The 17,164-nt window shown below is 34.4% G+C and overlaps 1 protein-coding gene across 3 annotated transcripts in view; it reads left to right on the top strand.

The window, feature by feature from the left end:
• The window catches only part of LOC101895019 (semaphorin-2A), a 308,952-nt gene that overhangs the window by 271,612 nt on the left and 20,176 nt on the right, over window positions 1-17,164 (top strand). For all 3 annotated transcript variants that reach the window (XM_059120027.1, XM_059120025.1, XM_059120026.1), the window contains one exon: window positions 10,569-10,797. In XM_059120027.1, the coding sequence (XP_058976010.1) occupies window positions 10,569-10,797 (229 nt within the window). The remainder of the gene's footprint in view (window positions 1-10,568; window positions 10,798-17,164) is intronic.

Below are 17,164 nucleotides of genomic sequence, written 5' to 3'. Positions count from 1 at the left end.
GTCAAACTTAGATGGAGTTCGAGATCGGTCCTCTCGTCCTGGTACCTCCCCCACAAAATGTCAATATTTCCAAAGAAAATTATTTACTGCACAGAAAGAGAAAGGATAATCCGATTTTGCTCCCTCTTTGGAAATCCTAATATTTGTATCAGTGCTAAGTCAGGTGCGATAATGGACAATTTCGGTCCACTCCACCAAGTACCTCCCCCACAAAGATTCAAACTTTTTGATAATTATAACTTTTATAAAATATTATGTCTTAAAATTACATACATACCACAACACTTTTATAAGCCTGGTGTGAAGATGGAATACATTGGTCCACTTCTTCTGGTACCTCTCCAACAAAGGGTCAATATTTTGAATTTCCATGAAGCTCATAAAATACGAAATTGATATCCAATTCCATTCACATTTGACACATCTCAATATTTCCATCAACACAAGATCTGTTATAAAGGTAGTAGAGATCGGACCATTCCTTCTGGTACCTCCTCCACAAAGGGTCAGCGTTTTTAATAAAAAAAACGATCATAAAATCCGAAATAAGCAATCGGTTCGCTGCAAATTATACACATCACAATATTTTTAATAACCCAAGGTCTGGTGTGAAGATGGGATGTATCGGCCCACTCCCTCTGGTAACTGCCCCACAAATGGTAAAAATTATGGGGTAACCATGAAACTCATAAAAGAAGAAATTAACATCCGATTCCATTCAGATTTGGTACATCACAATTTTCCATCAACAAAAGATCCGTTATAAGATGCCAGAGATCGGACCATTCCATCTGGTACCTCTCCCACAAAGTGAGCAAGCATTTGAAAAATAAAAAGCTCAAAGAAACCGAAATAAGCATCCAATTCTCTTCAAATTTCACACATTTTGCTAACGCAGGATCTGTTGTGATGATGAAATATATCTGCTAGCCCATTCTGGTATCTCACTCACAAAGGGTAACAATTTTCAAAACTTTAATCTGTCATAACTTGCAAAACAAGTCGCCGATTCTTTACAACTTGCTATATCTAAATATTTCCCTCAACCAGAAATCTGATATGAATATGTAATATATCGACATTTATGATTTCTCATAAAATGTGATATAAATGTTCGATATCATACGTTGTTAGATCAAACCCACAAAGGAGTTCTGGATTCTTAGACCAAGTGTTGTTATGTTCCTTATATATTTTTTTATCACATAGGGGTCCCTATAGTTTGAGATACATTTCGCAAAATTTAGGATAGAGCTCTAAAATTTAATAGAACGCTTCGGATTACATCCAAAACCAGTGGACCAGAAAATGGTCCAGTGTTTGGAATAGCCCTGGTTAGTATAACTCCGATTTAAGTAATTTTTACGTTTTGGCCATGATATTCAGTTAATTGAAATTAATTAATAATTTAATTAAATTTAATTTAATTTGCACAAATTTTTGGCATCTTATAATGTAGACGATATTTACCAAAAATTATCAACATAGTTTCTCCTTTTTGTACAGCAGTTATATAATGGTACCACCTGATTTTAGTTATTGAAAAATTCATGGTAATATTTTCCAATCGGAATGTCAAATTTAATATAAAACCCTATCTTAAGGCGGAGGATATTACAAATATTGTACTCTAATATCATTTCCCTTTTGCGCTCAGCAACAGTGTACCGGAAAACTAAAGAGAATTCCTAGGAAATTCACACTAAATGTTTGTTAAGCAAACACGCATACAGACACACACTACACACACTCCAACTCCATTTCGCATAAGAATGTGTGTCATTGTATATGTATGTATGCTGCTGTTTTAATTCGCCGTAAGTGTTCTTTGCCACAGGATGTTGGCTCATGTATACGTTGTATTTTTCTTGCTCTTCTTTGGTTTCTCTTTTCTCCCCTCTCACCACTATCGTGTGTATGTATTTTGCGACGATTTATTGCACCTGCTATAAATTCTTAAAAAGTGAAGTTTTTATTTTCATGGTGTTTGCACAAAAAATACTTTTTCTTGGTGGTAGTGTGTGTGTGTGTGAGTGAGTGTATAAATGTGCTGGTACACTTTTGTATTGGTGCTTAAAATCATACTCTTAAAGCATAACTAAGCGTTTTTTTTTTTGCAGTGCATACATATATATTTGCCTGTAAATGGTATTAAGCATAACTAAGCGTTTTTTTGCAGTGCATACATACATATTTGCCTGTAAATGGTATTAAGAAAAATTGTGATATAATTTTTTTTTCACTTCTCTATCTTATATTTTTATACCTAGTTTTTCTCACATTAATTTTCATTTAGAACAAAAGCACAGAGAAAAAAATGGAAATGGTGGCAATAATTTAAATTTTTATTTGCAACAATTTAAATGTTTTATTGAAGTATTAAAAATATAAAAATATGTATCAAAATATAAATAAATATATATAAAGTTGACGATTTGATGATTATAAGAAATTCTGTTGGGGAAATCAGTTACAAAGTGAATATTTTGGGGGGAATTGAGAAAAATTTTTTTTATATTCTTTGAACAGACTGAAATTTGTTTAAATTTCAACTACAGTTCTGAGGAATATTTTATTTCTGCTCACTTCAAGATTTCATTTAAATAAAAAAATGAAAACGCAAAACATATTCTTAAAAAAATACTTTTTATGATTTTTCCCATTTATCCCATGCTTGTTTTGAATAAATCGCAATATGTCTTTCTTGTTATGTTATTGTTGTTTATTTCCTTGTTTTCTTTTATAAACCTCTCACGATTTGCAACAAATGCGAATGAACTTCCTTTTGGCCAACAACCAAAAAACAAAAAAATGCAGGTCGCCCAACGACGTTAACAATGTAAACGAAAATTGCAGATTTCTGCAATTTTGTTGTTGTTGCTGAGAGTGCAGCCTGTTAAAAGTCAAGCAAACAACACGTTTTATGTTAAAAACACGTGACATTTACACATGTTTCGAAAAGGAGGAAGTCTCTCTCTCTCTTTGTGTGTAAGCAAAATTATAAATAGTAAATAAAACGAAGGAAGAAAATAACAAAATAATGCACACAACACAAAGAAAGATGGACATAAAAGTGGGTAGAAATTTTCCCAGGATTTTGTGGAATTACATCCTTACAGAGGGTATATATCATTTGATACGGCCAAAACGCGCCTCATCGAAATAACGATTTTAGACTCTAGGTATCTTTAGGCCAAATCCGTTTCAGGATATTTGGAGTCGATAGCGATGTCCGTCCGTCCGTCCGTCTGTCTTGCTGGTGCACACGATAACTCTCAAAGGGAGTATCCGATGTGATGCAAACCTGGAACATCGTAATATTATTGTTATACATAGTTCGAGTTCAGATATGGGCAATATCGGTACACTTTTTCTGGTACCTCTCCCACAAAATGTCATCCTTTTAAAAGAAAATAATTTACTACACAAACAGAGAAAGTATAATCCAATTTTGCTACATGTTTGCACATTCTAATAATTGCATCAGTGCTAGGTCTGCTGCGAAAGTGGGCAATATCGGTCCACTCCATCCAGTACCTCCCCCACAAATGTTCAACATTTTGAATAATAATAACTTTTATAAAATGTGCTGTAAGAATCCGATTGTCTTCAAATTACACACATCCCAATATTTTTTGTTAACCCAAGGTTTGGCTTTAAAATGGAATATATCGGTCCACTTATTCTGGTACCTCCCCCACAAAATGTCGAAATTTTCAAAAAATATATTTTCATCACAGAAAGAGGAACCATAATCCAATTTTGCTCCAACCTTGCATATCCTAATATTTCCATCAGTGATAGGTCAGCTGCGAAAGGGGGCAATATCGGTTGACTCCATCCAGTATCTCCCCCACAAATGTTCAACATTTTGAATAATTATAACTTGTATAAAATGTGATATAAGTGTCCGACTGCCTTCAAATTACACACATCACAATATTTTTACTAACAAGTTCTGGTGTGAAGATGGAATACATCGGTCCACGCCTTCTGGTAACTCCCCCACAAATTGGCAAAATTTTGTAGTATCCATGGAAGTCATAAGTTAACATCAGATTCCATTTAAACTTGGTACAGCTCAATATTTACATCAACACAAGATCCGTTATAAAGATTGTAGAGTTCGGACCATTCCTTTTAGTACCTCCCCCTCAAAGGGTCAAAGTTTTGACTAACAAAAACGATCACAAAATCCGCAATAAGCAACAGGTTCTCTTCAAATTACACACATCACAATATTTTAATCACTTAAGGTCTGGTGTAAAGACTGGATATAGCGCTCCACTCCTTCTGGTACCACCCCCGCAAAGGGTCAACATTTTGAGTATCCATGAAGCTCATAAAACTGGAAATAAACATCCGATTTCATTCTGGCTTTGTACATCTTAATATTTTCATCAGTGATGGTAGAGATCGGACCATTTGTTCTGGAACCTCCCCCATATAGTGTTCAAGATTTTGAAAAACAAAAGGTTCAAAGAAAGCGAAATACGCATCCATCTCTTTTTAAATTTCACACAACCAAACATTTTTGTTAACGCAGGATCTGTTGTGAAGATGTTACATATCATATCTCCGAACCCCTTATGTCAAATACAAATTGGTCACTATTGACCGACTGATTTGGAACCTCCCCCATAAACGTTCAATATTTTGAATAATCATAACTCAAGGCTGGGACTATACATCTGAAACTTTTACCGACTGAAACTTTTTTACTTGTTCTAATAAAGAATATCGATTTCGAAATTATGCAGAATAAAAAGTTCAAGAATTTCTATTCCCAAACGTCCCAACACTTGGATACATGAAAGGAAAGCCTTTAGACACCATTCGATTTATGGCATTATCGAGAGTTTGAACAGATTATAAAAAATTTGGTCCGCTGTAAATTCCAAAAAATTAAACTTAAGAAAATAAGAAATCTGATGCTTTATTCAAAATGTTCATATATATCTTTAAATTTTTCCTGAAAACCTTTACCCACTTCACAACATGCACTTACACCAACGTAGCTTCAAGTATTTAAAAAACGAGAAAAACATATAAAACTTTTTTCTGCATTGTGTGCAGGTTTGAGCATGCATTTCGTGTCACAAATTTGCATGCAATCATACAAAGGATGCGAAGCGAAAGCCAAAGGAAACAAGAAACACATTTAAAAACGAAAAAAATTAAAAACGACATGCAATTCAAGATAAATACGGTAGATATTATTCTTCCGTTGCTGCAGCTGTTTTTGTCGAAAAGGAATGACAGAAAGGTGACATAAGATCGTTGCCAAAATCTCAGCTTTGTTTGATGTGCAAATACGTTCATACACATGTATGGATAATGAGGTCATAAATGAACACAAAGAATAGGTGTTGACTTAAACAAAAACTGAAAGGTTAACAGAAAATAAAAGAAAAACGTTTTGGACTATTTGAATAATAAAATGTTTATAATTTCCTTTGAGATTGGTGTCATTGCTTCCTGCGCCAAATTGTAGGTTTATTTATTTTTAATTATTTTTGTGGAAGGCGAGTGAATAAATAAATTAGAAATGTCGTTATAAGAAGTTGAAATAAAAGAAAAAAATTAAAATCGATGAGTACTTGGATTAATGACATTATTATGACAACATTTTATATGAGCGGTATTAACTTTTTAATGCTACCTTGACCAAGAAAGAATGTCAAAAGTTACGAACGAATAAAATTAAAAATATTACAAATGAATCAAAAAGAGGACATTAACACAAAATTTAAAAGAAATGTGAATCCATTAATACCAAATATTTTAAGGGACAAATAATATCGAAATAAACTACTCTTTTTGAAAATTCTTCTAATTAAACCACTAAGGAAAAGTCAAAAGACCGGCCCGGCGACTATATGATACCCTACACCACTGTGCATACTTATTAATATCAAATCGAATGAAAAGTATATATGGGAGCTACAGCTATATCTAACCTGATTTTCACCACATTTGATGTACTTGCTTCAAGACTGAATTCGCTCGGATGTACCAAAATTCAGGTAATTTGGACTATTATCGGACATTTGGTGTACAAATGACAAGAAATCGGTTGAAGATATATTTGGGAGCCATATCTAAATTTCAACCGATTCTAACCAATTTCAATAGGGTTCGTCCTTGGGCCAAACAAATATTGTTTGGAAAATTTCATCTCAATGGGATAATAAATGCAACGTGCATTTTGTTCACAAGAATTCATAAACATACAGGCCGTCCGAAAGCCACTACGCCAAATTTGGTGAAAATCGGTTCAAATATAGCCAATAGTCGTACCAATATAAAAGATTATTTTGTAACAAGTAGTTCTACTTAATACACATAGTGGGTATGATATAATTCATTTTAAGTCTGAACTATTAAAATTTAAAACCCTGCAATTGTAATTTGACAAAGCAAATTCGACGCCACTGAATTTTTTATACCCCAGACCACATAGAGGGTGAGATAAAAAACTGCAACAAAGTCAAATGTCACAAGTTTTACATATTATCAAAAAATGTCGGAAATAGCTTCAAATTTTGGAATACGTTTAGATTTGTTCGAATTGGTCAGCTTTGGCACGAATTATGGCCTTCAAACGGCCAATGAAACCGCTACTCGCTGCCCGAATGTTGCTCAGCGGTATTTTGACCCATTATCGGCGAAGCGCTTCCTTGAGGTGATCGACACATTGGTATTTTTAGTGCCAACCTGGCTTTTCAAAATACTCCAGACACAATAGTCCAACGGATTGGTATTCGGAGATTTTGGTGGCCATTGTGCGCTGGAAATGAAGAGAGGAACCTGATTTTGTAACCATTCTTTGGTGGCGCGTGCTGAGTGCGATGGTGCTGAGTCCTGTTGGAATGTCCAAGATCTGCGGCCACAATGTTTTCGTGCCCAAGGCTTTAATACACCCTCCAGAATATTTTCGCGATAATATTCGGCATTTATTCGGAAGGTGCAAAATTTAAGCTGTCCTCTTTGACAAGTAAACAAGATAATTTTGTTCGTTTACAAACTGCAAATTCGGCAGTTTACCACTTTCGGCCGAGCGAAGCAACTCTTTAGCTCTTCTGAGTCTATTTTCATTCTATTGCGGTGTGAGTTCTTGCACTCTTTGGAATTTCAATGGCTCATTTTTCAATATTCGCCGAATGGAATATTGGGATATGTTCGGCTCACGAGCCATTTTCTGGCTATTGCGACGTGGGTTTCGATTAAGTCGCTTCTATATTTATTGAACCATTTCTGCTGATGTTGCTGTTCCGTCTTCCGTCCACTTCCTTGACGACGACTACGCTACCAGTATCACGGTAACTATGGATGTTACGAGACACAAAATATTTATTCACATTCAAATGCTGGAGTGGTCTAACGATAGCCACTTGTGGTTTTCCAGCCAAATATAAAGAAATCACACTATCACGCTTCATTCCATCACAACTAATTTTTTTTCTGGAAAATTCTCAACAAAATGCTTTTGTACGCTTGTAAGCAATATAATGAGCTGTCACTGTAATAATTTTAACAGCTGTCGGACGGGTGGCTTAGAAATGACAGCAGTCGGAAGTTGGTTGCAGTTTTTTCATATCATTCAAAAATTCACAGGCTGTTAATAATCACATTATCTTGTTTTCATACCTACCAAAAACACCCATTACCAAATAATGGCTCTCCTAGCAGCTTACAAATAAACATTTCGCCGAAATAATTTGTAATTCAAAAGTAAAATCTATATGAAAAAAAAGACTAGTTTTATTGTTAGAAATGGCGAAGTAAATTAATTTTACTACAATACATAATATAATTTTGCCTATTGCTATTATTGTACTCTGATTTCGGTTCCCTTACATCTACAGCTACAAATCATCGTATTTTATTATTTAACATAATCGATTGCCACCACTGAGACTCGATTCCAGGACCTCTAGATTTAAATTCGGGTGCACATGTTCTATGACAACATTACTGATTACTCGGTAATGAAGAATATAAGCTTATCTGCTTCTGCATTTTTTTAAATAAATATGCATTTTTATGGACACATTTGCTCATTTGGCTTCCAAGTTTTTTGTGAGTATTTCTAGACTAAATCGCATAGACAATAAATATTTTCTCCCAAAAAATCTATTTTGTCTTTTTGTCGGTGTCTTTTATATAGAATACAATGTAGAATTAACGTAATTTGTAAAGAATTCTTAAATGACAACTAGATTCTATTACCTTTAAAGATAGGTGGCATATTGTCCACCATCTAGTGGACATATTTCAATCCTTGACATCAATGAAATATCCCCAAATTCAAAATCACATCATTCCATTTTGACCCATTCTCCTCCAGCAAAAAAAATGAATACAAATTTCATGAATTTTACGATGTAATAACGACCTTCAGAATCTCTTGAATAAATATTTTGCATCCACTTAAATATATCCAGCAACACAATTGCTGCGAAATCTCATCCTTCTGTCTCTTAAAATTTTATGTCGAGAAGTATCACAAAATTTCTGATTATAACCTGGTGCTGCAGGTGTTTCCCTATAAATATACATATACAGCACTTTTTGCACGTTAAAACGATGGATAGAATAAAAAACGTTTATATTCGCATAACCCCTTGAAGGTTTATATTACAGTGCACACTTATATTACTTTAACGAAGCGGAGAATGAAGTGTGTGTGTGTGTAAATTTGGGTGATGTGCATCGTAGTGGTGGTAGTGAGCCATATTATATATGAATATTTTTATAACCTGAAACAATATGTTTAAATGTAATCTCTTAAGTTTATGCTGCAATAGATTTAAATGCAGAAGTTTTAGTAGGAAATTTTACGGATGATATTTTAGGATAAAGGAAGGGGACGAGGTTTTGAAAATGTAGCATGGTATGCAAATGGGCAATTGATAGCTTTAAATGCAGAAATATAAATTAATAATTTAGTAGATAATATTTTGGGATGAATGAAAGGATAAGGTTTTGAAAACCTATAGTCCTATGAAAAGGGGTAATTGAGTGAAAACGAGTTCGAAAACTCATTTAAAATATTTGTGGCATATTAATTGTTGTCTATAAAATAGACAATAAAATAGGTTATTGAAAAAAAAGAATCTGCTATACTTTGGTTGCATCGATTTCTTATTAAACTTATTAAACTATTTTTAACTAAAGAGTTCTGGTAACAGTATTTTTTTGACGGCAGTGAAATTTACAGGGTGGGATGAGAAAAGTGCAACCAACTTTAGACTGCTTTTATATCCAAGCCACTCGTCCGACAGCTGTTAAAATAATACCAGTGGGAGCTCATTATATTGTTTACAAGCGTACAAAAGCATTTAGGTGAGAATTATCCCGAAATGGACAATAAAATAAAAATAAATAAAGGAAGTGGACGGCAGAAAACAGCAACATCAGCAGAAATGGTCCGAAAAGTAAAGAGGCGACTTGATCGAAGCTGGCGTCGCAGTGGCCGAAAAATGGCTCGTGAGCTGAACATGTAGCCATATTCCATTCGGCAAATATTAAAAAATGAGCTCGGGGTAAAGTCATTGAAGTTCCAAAAAGTGCAAGTACTTACACCGCCACAGAAAGAAAATTGACTCAAAAGAGCCAAAGAGTTGCTTTGCTTGGCCGAAAGTGGTGAACATCCGAATTTGGTATTCTCCGATTAGAAAACATTCGTTTTCCAGCAGCTTGTAAACAAACAAAATGATCGTGTTTACTTGCCAAAGAGGTCAGCTGAAAATGTGCACCTTCGATTAGAACTCAAGCGCTGGCCATGGTGATGGTTTGGGCCGCCATAACAGCCTATGGTCTCTCTCCACTTGTATTATTTTGGCGATAATATTCTGGAGGGTGTATTAAAGCCTTGGGCACGTAAACATTTTGGCCGCATACCTTGGACATTCCAATAGTACTCAGTACCATCGCACTCAGCACGCGCCAACCAAGAATAGTTACAAAATGAGGTTCCTCGCTTCATTTCCAGCGCACAAGGGCCACCAAAATCTCCGAATACCAATCCTGGAGTATTTTTGAAAGCAAGGTTGGCACTAAAAAATACCAAAGTGTCGATCACCCCAAGCAAGCGCTTCGCCGAGAATGGGCCAAAATACCACAGAGCAACATTCGAGCAGCGTGTGACGGTTTCATTGTCCGTTTGAAAGCCATAATTCGTGCCAAAGCTGACCAATTCGAACAACTAATTGTAAAATTTGTTGCTATTTCCGAAATTTTTAGGTTTTATTCAATAAAATGTAAAAAATGTAAAAATTATTGCGTCTGACATTGTTGCAGTTTTTTTTTATCTCACCCTGTATTTAAGCCCGGTATATTTCTTTATTATAAATATTATACAACTATATTATATTTAATTTTTATATTTAAACTGTTTTAAATTTATATCAAACTATTTGCTATTTGTGCTTTAAAACTCCAGTGTATATCCTATTTCACATAACAACTATACCACTTACTTACATATATTTCTTATACAATTCTCTTCACATCAAACCCCATATTATTTATGTCTCCACTTTTTTCATCTTCCTCCATTACAGGTAAATTCAAAGAACAAGCCACCTCCAACTCCGCCTGGCTGCCTGTCTTGAATTCCAAAGTACCCGAACCACGTCCAGGCACATGTGTTGAAGATACCACAGCCCTGCCCGATTTAGTGCTCAATTTCATACGTAAACATCCATTAATGGACAAGGCCATCGATCATGAATTTGGCAATCCGGTGTTTTATAAACGTGATATTATCTTGACCAAATTGGTTGTGGACAAGTAAGTAGTGTTTGACCAACAACACAAAAAAGAACATATATCTTGTTCTGTCTCCATTTGGGGGGTTTCTTTTGTAACGGTTCTTTTGTGTCCAAACGGAGAGTTTATAAATGAAAGAGGTTTTTGTTTTTCCGTTTGGCTTTTCTTAAGATATTTATGGCATAATATTTTAAACAATGAATTTCTCCAAAAAAAAAGAAATAGCAACAATGCCAAAAAAGCTGCCAGCAGGGAAAGGGGGAGGTTTTTGTAAGTTTGCCAAAAAATTATGGTAAAAACAAAACGAATTGCATTTCTTTTACCACAAATAAAATAGGCAGCTACACATACATATATATGTATGTGTTTAGAACCATCTTAGGAACAAATAAACATAAAAACCCACAAAAGGCCAGTGATGGGACATTAATGTGGAGCCCGAGGGTCAGAGAAACCACAAGCATGTTTTTCAAGTAAAAGTTGAAATAGATCCAAATTTTTCTCCAAGAGGATAATGGCAATAAATTAGCAAGAACCATTGTGAAGTGGGTTTTTATCCAAACTTTTGTGGGAAAATTTACCCATTCACTGGGGTAAGGGCCACCAGGGGATGGTTTGTGGTATAAATGGGTTGAGAAGTGAAACTCCATAGAAACACTACTTATAAAATTCGAGTTTTATTACAAATTCACCTCATTCACAAAACTTGCCCCGGAGCAAGAAAATATCAACAGAATCGGTTCAGAAAACAAATCTGTACCAGAAAGATGATACGAGGTTTAGAAGCCATTAGAGTACCTACCATTTCTATAATATTTTTTAAAATAAATATTGGATTCGCAAGCAAATATTGTGAAGATGAAGAACTGACACTTGCTCCAAATCAGGATTTTTTTTTTTTTTTTGATTTAAAACCTGCAAAAAAAATCCAAAAGTCGGGCGGGCTGACTCTTTGCTTTGCTCCTTAATTTTAACTTAAAATCCATCAAAATCCATTCTATTTGTACTGTTATTATGATTTTTTAGACAGAATAAACCTAAAATCAGATAAGGATGTATATGGGAGCTATATCCAAATCTGAACAGATGCATCAGAGAGAGAGTGAGAGGGACACTAAATCGGATGAAACATATATATGGGACCTACAGCTATATCTGAATTGATTTTCATCAAATTTGACAGTCTTTCCTCCACTTCTCTTGAATTCGGTCGTATATGCCGAAATTCATTTAATTCTGGCCTATACTACCCATTTGTTGCACAATAATTTTGAAATCGGTTAAAATATATATGGGAGCTATATCCAAATCTGATCCGATCTAGATTAAATTTGGCAATGGAATTGTTGAGCTATATGTGATATATTTTCCCAAATATCGTTCTCACGAAGTGCATATCACGGCTGTGGAGGACAAAAATAACACTTCGGATTCATAATATAAATGGGAGCTATAGCTATATCGGCACCGATTTTCAACAAATTTTACATACTTGTTTCTAGGGTATTAAATTTTCGACAAGTCCTAACATGGACTGCTTTTTTACTATTTTTAGCGGCGTAAAATGTTATATCATATTTAAAGTCCAATTTTGGCACCTATTCGGTGCTCACCCATGGTAGTTTGCAGTTTTTAAAAGTTAAAGTATAATAACTGAATATCGTCTTTGAAGATTTTCATCCAAAGAAAAAATGCCCCCATGGGGCTTTACTTGACCAATTTCGTCCCTTGTATTTATGAAATTTAATCAGTTATTAACTGTTTGCACAATTCCCCGAGGGCCCATTATTGATATGACAGCAATTACTTCGCTACATTTTTCTCGGTTTTCAAAGGAAAATATGTCTTTCAATTATATTTCTATAGCTTAATTTTAAATTCAGATTTAAATTTAAGTTACTTCAAAAAATCCCCAAATTAAATAATTTATGGCAAATTTTAAGAATTCCTATTCTTAAATTCTCAGCAAAATTCCTTTTCCTTCGGAAATACATAACTTTACACTACATTATGATGGCCTCAATAAATACTTAAATAACATTAACTTAATTAAAACAGCATTGGCTCTTAAAATATTGTGTATTTGAGATCTTTGCATCAAATCTCTAATTTTTTGTAAAGTTCATTTCGAGCAGAAGAATTTTCAAACTTAAATGATTTCCTCTCTGGTTTGCTTGTTTTCTGTGGTAATATGGCTTTTTGTCCCTCTTTGTGACTTATGGTAATGACTATTTGGGTAATGTGCTTTAAAGAACACAAGCAACAACCACAACAAGAACAACAACAAATATCTAAGTAATTTGAAAAGGACATTTCTTTTCCGGTATTTTGTTTTAAAACCAACTCAAACTCATATTTTGTTCGTGTTTTTTATTTTTGTCTGTGTGTATGCTTTTTTCTTAGTGACATTTTCTTTTAAGGCTCTTTTGCTCTGCCTCTGCATTCTCCGAAAAAAACTAAATTCTACAAACACACACACACACAAGTGACCAAGGAAATATAGAACAAAATATATATAATTTTTGTTTTTCTTTTTCAAAAGCGGAAGCAATTTTCTTTAAACGTTTGTCGTTTTATTTTTCACTTTTTTTAAGTTTGTTTTTCCCAGCTTAAAGATGTTGCTAAGCAAAAACTTGCCGAGAAATAGAAAATTCTAACAACTATTCATTTGGTTGGAGTTTGGTTTGGGAAAACTTTGTTTTTTAATAGTTACTGGGAAAACTGGAATAAACTTTTGACATTTACAAAGTGTTTCATAAACTAAATGGGATTGTTGATTTTTATATTAAATGTTTTGGAGGAAATTTTGGAGTAAAAAAGGGCTTTAAAGGAGGCAGAGTTTTGGGGGAGAGTTTGTGAAGTGTAGCAAAGAGTACCTTTGAATTGGGATACGTTTGTTGTTATAACTGTAATTGCGTTTAAAGACCGTATTATACATAGGGAGTGCTACCCGTACTAAATTTTAGAATTTCAGCTCTAATCTTAGCCTTAATGAATCGCAATGTTGTACCAGTTTGTACGGTTCTTATCCTTTTACAGGAAGTTCCTAAAAACTACAAGTTTCTTGTCGATCAAAAATAATGTTGTACATTTCCCCACATAAGGTACGTTATTTCGAAAATATCACCCACTACAGAATCTCGGACCTTTATTCAAAATTTCCAAATTTGAACTCTTGTCTACCGTTCAATAACAATATTGTACTTTTTTGTACTTTTTGGTAATTTTAGTACTCCTAATCTGCCAATTTCTATTATACCCTACACCACAAGGTGGTCAGGGTATTATATCTTTGTGCATTTGTTTGTAACAGGCACAAAGAAACGAGATAGACCCATAGTTCCTTATGATGATCTGCATAGAATCACATTCTGAGTCGATTTATGCATGTCCGTCCGCCCGTCTGTCCGTCCGTCCGTCTGTCCATGTAATTTTGTAAACAAAGTACAGTTTGCATTTATTGCCCGATCCAGATGAAATTTTGCACAAATCATTTGTTTGGCCCAAGGACGAACCCTATTGGAGATCATCGGTCAAAATTTAGATATAGCTCCCTTATATATCTTCGTCCGATTTGCCTTTTATTGTGCACCAAACGTGTAATATCAGCCCGAATTGTATGGAATTTTGCATATACACCCAAATTGGGCCTGAAAATATGTATGCCAAATTTGATCGGTTCAGATATAGCTATAGCTATATTGTTCATCCAATTTGTTATTTTTGTCCACCGCCGCCGTAATATGCACTCTGCAACAACAATATTTCGGGAAATATATCAAATACAGCTCAGAAATACATTAGCTAAATTTTCGAAATCGGTTCAGATTTGGATATAGCTCCCATATATAACTTCGTCCGATTTGCTTTTTATTTTGCACCATCTAATATTTGTCCAAATGGGATGGAATTTGGCACTTACGGCCGAATTGAGTCTAGAAGCTAGTTTGTAAAATTTGGTGAAGATCGGTTCAGATATAGCTATAGCTCCCATATATAGTGTCCATCCGATTTGTTATATTTGTTACCCACAACCGTAATATGCACTCCGTAACATCGATATTCAGGGAAATATATCAAATACAGCTCAGAAATATCTTTGCCAAATTTTACCGAAATCGGTTCAGATTTGGATATAGCTCCCATATATATCTTTATCCGATTTTAAATTATTTGTGCACCAAATGGGCAATACAATTCCGAATTTAAAAGATACAAATGCTTCGGCATATTTAGTCCTTTGAATTTTAAAGTATAATTGTAATCATAGCGTGTATGATTAACAACTTTTAATTGTTATGTGGAGCTCTACTAAATTAGCAAAGTGGTGTAGGGTATCATAAAGTCGGCCCCGCCCGACTTTAAGACTTGCTTTACTGGTTTGTACTTTATATTACCCATCGAGCTAAATGTTCATGTATTAGATATCATCACGTCCGAATATGAATGATGTATCATATTATACCTTTTAGTACATTTCGTACCGTAAATAAAGAAGTTCGAAAATGCAGCGTGTCCACCTATCATCAATACAAAATCAAAAAATATCAACATTGGAACTATTTGCATCTGTTAGTACATTTCGTAGTCCAAATAGGGAGGTCCGAAAATCCCGCGTATCCACTACTAAATAGACAAAATGTGCTCAATGCAAAATATTGAGATTCTATCTCTTATTTATCGATTAGTAACAATATGGAACCTCTTTGTATATTTTACGTAATAGTACTTTCCGTACACTTTAAATATGATTTTTGTAAAAATGTCATTATATCTCTCTTGCTTTTGTACAAAGATTGACCTTCATGATCTTACTTTTTCCGATTTCACAACAATGTTTCATCTATTAGTTCTTTTGTTTGTACCCTTAAATTACGACGACAAAAAAATCTCAAATTTATAGCATTAATAACAATAGTACTTTCCGTGCCCTTTAAGCGCTAGTTTTGAAATGTTCCATAGTACCCCTCCCTTCTACACAAAGAGTAACCTGTTTGATCTAACTCATTCCAATCGCTCTATTACAATGTTGTACCTTTGTGCATATATTAGCTCTTTTTTGTACTCCTAAGGTAAGACTTTCCAAAAATCCCGTCTTATATCACCTTAGCCTCTTATGCTACATTTATAATTTCTGAACACATTTTTCGAAGTTTTCCTATCCAAAGTATGAAGTTCCGAAAATTTTACCGTATATTTGTCGTCTGCATAAGCTGCCTTATATCAATATAAAAGTTCTAGTTCTAATCGATTGATTTTTTGTACCTTCCAGAACATTCCACTTCCTTAATTATCATTTTTATACCCTCCACCATACTATGGAGGGTATATTAACTTTGTCATTCCGTTTGTAACTCCTCGAAATACTCATGTCAGACCCAACTAAGTATATATATTCTTGATCAGCGTAAAGTCGATTTAGCGATGTCCGTCTGTCTGTCTGTCTGTCCGTCTGTCTGTTGTAATCACGCTATCTTTCGAACGGTATCTCCCTATATTCGGTATTATGATGATTTTAGCGACATAATTCACCGAAATTGTTTCGAATTTGGTGTTTGAGATTCGTACTAAATACTACAGCCTATGACAGAAAATTGTTTGTGCAGGTCCACGTCTTCGTATAGCTCCCATATAACGGTACCTCCCAAAATTCGGTATTTTGATGATTTTAACGCCATTATTCATCGGAATTGTTTCAAATTACGTATTTAGAGTTCGTAATGGGAACTACAGTCTGTGACAGAAAAATGTCTATGAAGGTCCAGGTCTTCGTATAGGCCCCACATATCAGTACCTCCCTATATTCGGTATTTTGACGAGTTTAAGTACAATACCCACTGAAATTGTTTGAGATATCGTATTTGACGTTAGTAATGGATGCTATAGCCTGTGACAGAAAATTGTCTATGCTGGTCCAGGTCTTCGCACAGCTCCGATATAATGGTACCTCCCTATATATGATATTTTGATGATTTTAGCCACGTTATTCACCGTTTATTTCAAGTTTCGAATTTGAATATGGTAATGGCTAATGGCAAACAATGCCTATGTAGGTCCACGTCATATAGACCCCAATATAACGGCAATATTCGGTATTTTTAAAATTTAACAGAATTTTTTAAGGATTATATATTTTTTTAAATTTCCAAATTCGTTCCAAATGGTGGAGAGTATTCAAAGTTCGGCCCGGCCGAACTTACTGCTTTTTAACTTGTTCGTATTCAAAAATCGCTCGCTGCATATTTCAAAGTTCTACCTCTTTTCAATAGTTGAAGTTGTACCTTTGTTGATGCTTTTCGTACGCTCTTAGTAGGAATTTCCAAAAATGTCGACTTCTATCACCTATTGGAATTAATCCTCAAGCCAAACTTTAAAGTTACAGCTCTTC

Source organism: Musca domestica, unplaced genomic scaffold (genome assembly GCF_030504385.1).
Source record: "Musca domestica strain aabys unplaced genomic scaffold, Musca_domestica.polishedcontigs.V.1.1 16, whole genome shotgun sequence".
Lineage (NCBI taxonomy): Eukaryota > Metazoa > Arthropoda > Insecta > Diptera > Muscidae > Musca > Musca domestica.
This window is presented reverse-complemented; position numbering and strand designations above follow the sequence as displayed.